This window comes from Octodon degus, unplaced genomic scaffold, assembly GCF_000260255.1.
Source record: "Octodon degus isolate 3935 unplaced genomic scaffold, OctDeg1.0 scaffold00438, whole genome shotgun sequence".
NCBI classification, from domain to species: Eukaryota; Metazoa; Chordata; class Mammalia; order Rodentia; family Octodontidae; genus Octodon; species Octodon degus.
Window position 1 is genome coordinate 201,382 of NW_004525014.1, and position 4,213 is coordinate 205,594.

The 4,213-nt window shown below is 39.1% G+C and overlaps 1 protein-coding gene across 1 annotated transcript; it reads left to right on the forward strand.

Moving 5' to 3' along the window:
• Nucleotides 1-2,284: 2,284 nt before the first annotated feature.
• On the forward strand, nt 2,285-3,226 carry LOC101576364 (olfactory receptor 8H1-like). The gene has a single exon (XM_004648565.1). It carries the CDS (start codon nt 2,285-2,287, stop codon nt 3,224-3,226), a length of 942 nt encoding a protein of 313 aa, XP_004648622.1.
• Nucleotides 3,227-4,213: the final 987 nt, after the last annotated feature.

Genomic DNA, 4,213 nt, shown 5'->3' on the forward strand with positions numbered 1-4,213 from the left:
GAATTAAAGCAAAGGACACTACTATTATGTAAACATAATAAGAACAAGTCTTGTACTACCGTAGTTTCCTCTTTCAATTTCAATGTTGTCTATGTTTTCTAATCTGGATGACTCATTTCTATGGCCAAGTTATACTTTAAGTATAAAACCCTTCCAAGTGGACCTTTCAGTGTTCCATCCTTCATGGTTCCCTTGGGAAAGTAACTCGGATGCAAGAATCATCTTCTCCAGCTTTCTAGTCAAAGAACGCAGCTCATCACTCAAATGTAAACTCTATTCCCAGCATGCTTATGTAACTGTGCGTAAATCTGAAAAGGAAATAAATGAAAGTCAGAAAAACTTGGAATGTCACCAGCACAAGCAAAGTGATTGTGTTCTAAGTGTTGGCCTTCTAAGAGAAAAGACAAGATCTTCAGTTAATTAAATCCTTGAATTTAGGACTTTGAATTCCAGTCAGAAATCTCCCTTGTAAATTGCTCCCTGAGGATGACCAAGTGCTGTAGTATTCAGAATGCACATTATATGAGGTGCCTTGGGATTTCCAGGCCCAGTGTTAAGGCTATGCTCATGTGACTCCATTCACAATTCTGCCTTGAGATCTTTTTAAAGGAAAGTTCCTGGTACTGCTTCAAGTTGATCAAAACTTGAATAGAATTTTCAGGCAACACAGCTTTCCTTAGGGGTAAAAAAATGAAAGCTGAAAATCCTGTAAATAAAGTACCTCTATGGAAACAAATTGTCTACCATAATTTTCAGCTCAACTGTATGATTATCAAATTTCACTTTAAAGAATATTTTGTGGCTGACAAATTTCTACACAAATGACCATGGAATATCATTTTTCCAGCAACTTTGGGACACAGTAAGTATCTTTCTGAAAGCAGGAGGAGATTATGCTAGATAAAATATAAGGGCTATTATTAAAACTTGTGTGCACTCATATAATTTTTAGGACACCAAACATAATGGTAGAATTTATAAAAAAGGGACTCTTGAGTCCATGAAATTAAAGTATTCAATTTATATTCATGTAGCAACCATTGTGGAGTTCCTGTCATTTTTTTATGAAATTCTGTATCATGTCTAATATTTTAATGCTGTTTAAATTATTTTTTATTTTCTTTTGAAATATAAATATAAAATGTCCATATTCTCAAGGTATAATTTTGAAATCAATTTGATTTTGAACAAATAGCTTAAAAAACACATTGTTATCAGCTCTGAAAATCTGTGCTCCCTTTTGCTGCCTCACAAAAGGTGGGGAAACTCATTTTCTTGGACAGAGAAGGGTTTGTTTTCATCAGAATCTCTGGCTCCCAGCTGCACCTGTGCACGGGCTTTCACGTCCAGGTGATCCCAAGCTCCCTTGCACCCTGGTCAGAATTCAACCCCACTTTAACCACCTGGGGTCACATCCCAGTATTCCTCTCAGGTGTGTGTGCTATTTTTAGACAAACAATTAGTGCTCTGTGCAGTTACTTGACTGTTTCACTTCTCACACTAGTTTGAGAAGCAGCTTATTAAAAACAATATAAAACAGTTCTAAAGATTGAGTTTTAGGCCAAGCATGGTGGTACATGCCTGTAAATCCAGTACTCCAGTGGTTGAGGCGGGAGGATAGCTGCAAATACAAGCCTGCCTGGGAACCATAGTGCATCTTGTCTTCCAGATACAAAATAAATCATTTTTTTCACAGTTACCATATCTTCAAGAATTAATACTGATGTGCCCCACCTGAACCCCAAGAGAAATGTTAGTTACTGTGAGAAGTCATTGGGAACAAAGGATAGAGAGGAATAAAATACAAATGATTTTCATCAGAATCAATTTTACACAAACTCATGCAAGAGTGCTAATCCAAATTCTGGCCAGCAATCCACCCTCCCAAGGCTGTTCTCTGGAGTCCGAATATCTAGGAGTTAGAGTCAACCCATAACTGCTATTTAACATAATTAATCTCCGTGTGCTTTCTCTGGTATGAAGTATGTTGGTCACATTATGGCATAATATTTTCTACACAATTAAATATATTACTAATGAAAAGTATTTAGAATAGTAATCAATTTCACACTGAGAGCAGTATGTAGCTTTTAATGTACCAGAAACACACCTCCTATTATAAACATATCTAAGCATAGTCGTGGTATTTTCCCCTTTTGTTTATGATAGATTCACTATATTTTAGGTACACTAAGAAAAATATTGAGGCACTCATATCAACAGAAATAATTTTGGTGATTGGGATGTTTTGAAATCATTAAAAACACAATTGCAGCAGGACGCCATGGTTAGCTGGAACTCCACAAATGAGCCTGATTTCATCCTCCTGGGGCTGGCAGATTCTACAGAGACACAGCTGGTCCTCTTCCTGCTCTTCCTCCTCATCTACCTGGTCACCATGCTTGGGAATACAGGGATGATCCTGATCATTCGCCTGGACCCCCAGCTGCACACACCTATGTACTTTTTCCTTACTCACTTGGCTTATATTGACCTCAGCTACTCCACTGTCATCACCCCTAAAACCTTACAGAACTTAGTGTCTTCCACTAAGGCCATCTCATTCCTGGGCTGCTTCACTCAGCTGTACTTTTTTGTAGTCTTTGCTGCTGCCGAGTGCTTTCTTCTTTCTTCAATGGCCTATGACCGCTATGTGGCTATCTGCAAACCTCTACGCTATCCAATAGTGATGTCCCCAAGACTGTGCCGGGCCCTGCTAGCTGGTTCCTATGTTCCTGGTCTTGTGGATTCCACTGTGAATGTGATTTTCATGAGCAGACTGCATTTCTGCAACTCGAAAATCATCCATCACTTTTTCTGTGACACATCCCCAATTTTAGCCCTGTCTTGCAGTGATATCTCTAAAGTTGAGCTCATTATATTCATTTGTGCTGGATCCAACTTACTGCTGTCCCTCATCACCATCTCTGGATCCTACGTGTCCATCCTCTTCACTATCCTGCAAATTCACTCCAATGTAGGAAAGCGAAAAGCCTTCTCCACCTGTGCCTCCCACCTCCTGGGCGTCTCCATCTTTTACTGCACTATGATCTTTACCTACCTCAAGCCGAATCAGTCCTACTCCCTGGGCAAGGACCAGGTGGCCTCTGTGTTTTACACCATTGTGATCCCCATGCTGAATCCCCTCATCTACAGCCTCAGGAACAGAGAGGTGAAGAGCGCTCTCCTCAGAGTCATGCAGAAGAGAGGTGCTCCAGACCATTAGAGCAGCAGGGATCATAGGCATTGTTACTTATGCTCTTTCTTTGTTTTCTCTTTCTGGGAAATTCTTTGATCCCTTCCTGAAAATAACTGAGCCTTATGTTTTGTTCCCCTCTGCAGCTGCTGTTTTTTAACACTCATGATCCTAGATATTTTGAGACATAATTTCTGTGTATCTCCTACTGGAATTTTGAGTCATAAATTAAATGTGAATTCTAAGACGTAAACAATCTGTCACTTTAAGGAGGACTTACTGGGAAATATGAGAAAATCTCTGTAATTTTTAAACTCTTCCCATATAAAATTTGTATGTAGTCAAATTTTATAGAAATGTGTAATGTAAAAGCCCTTCATTCATCATGTTCCATGATGTTTACGCTGATTAGCAGCAGTTAGGTTAAAGCAGTGGCTTCTGCATGAAGATTGGAGCATTTGGATTTTAAGTCTGGTGGTTCTCTCAGATTCCACCCACAAATTCCCCCGAATAATAGTGTTCAGTGTACCTAGCTGCACATGGTATATAATAATTTCTTGTTCTCTGTTCAGAAGATGGAGACAAAACTTTTAGGATAGTACAATAAACTCTACCCGTTATCAAAAAAACTTGGATTCCTGTAATTTTTAATGTATTTAGTACAGGGTCTTGCTACACAGATTGGACTCATAGTGATCCTCCTATTTTCAGCATCCCAAGTGCTCCCTTACAGGTATCACAGTCTCAGTGTGCTCCCAGGGGTAGGCCAGCACAGCTTGAGGTATGAGAGATCAAACCCTGGCCCCTGCTTTCTGCCTAAGTAGGCACTTCAGTTTGCTGAGCTATCTGGCTGGCCCCTTGTAATGTTTTGATTTAATATATGCTGCATATTTCTGAGTAGTAATCCCTTATCTTTATTTCTGAGTAGTAATCCTTTATCTTTTATGAATCTCTGTTCTTCAACTTAAGTTACAAGGAAACAAATGGCTAAAAAAAAAGATAGTAATTCCCAACTTT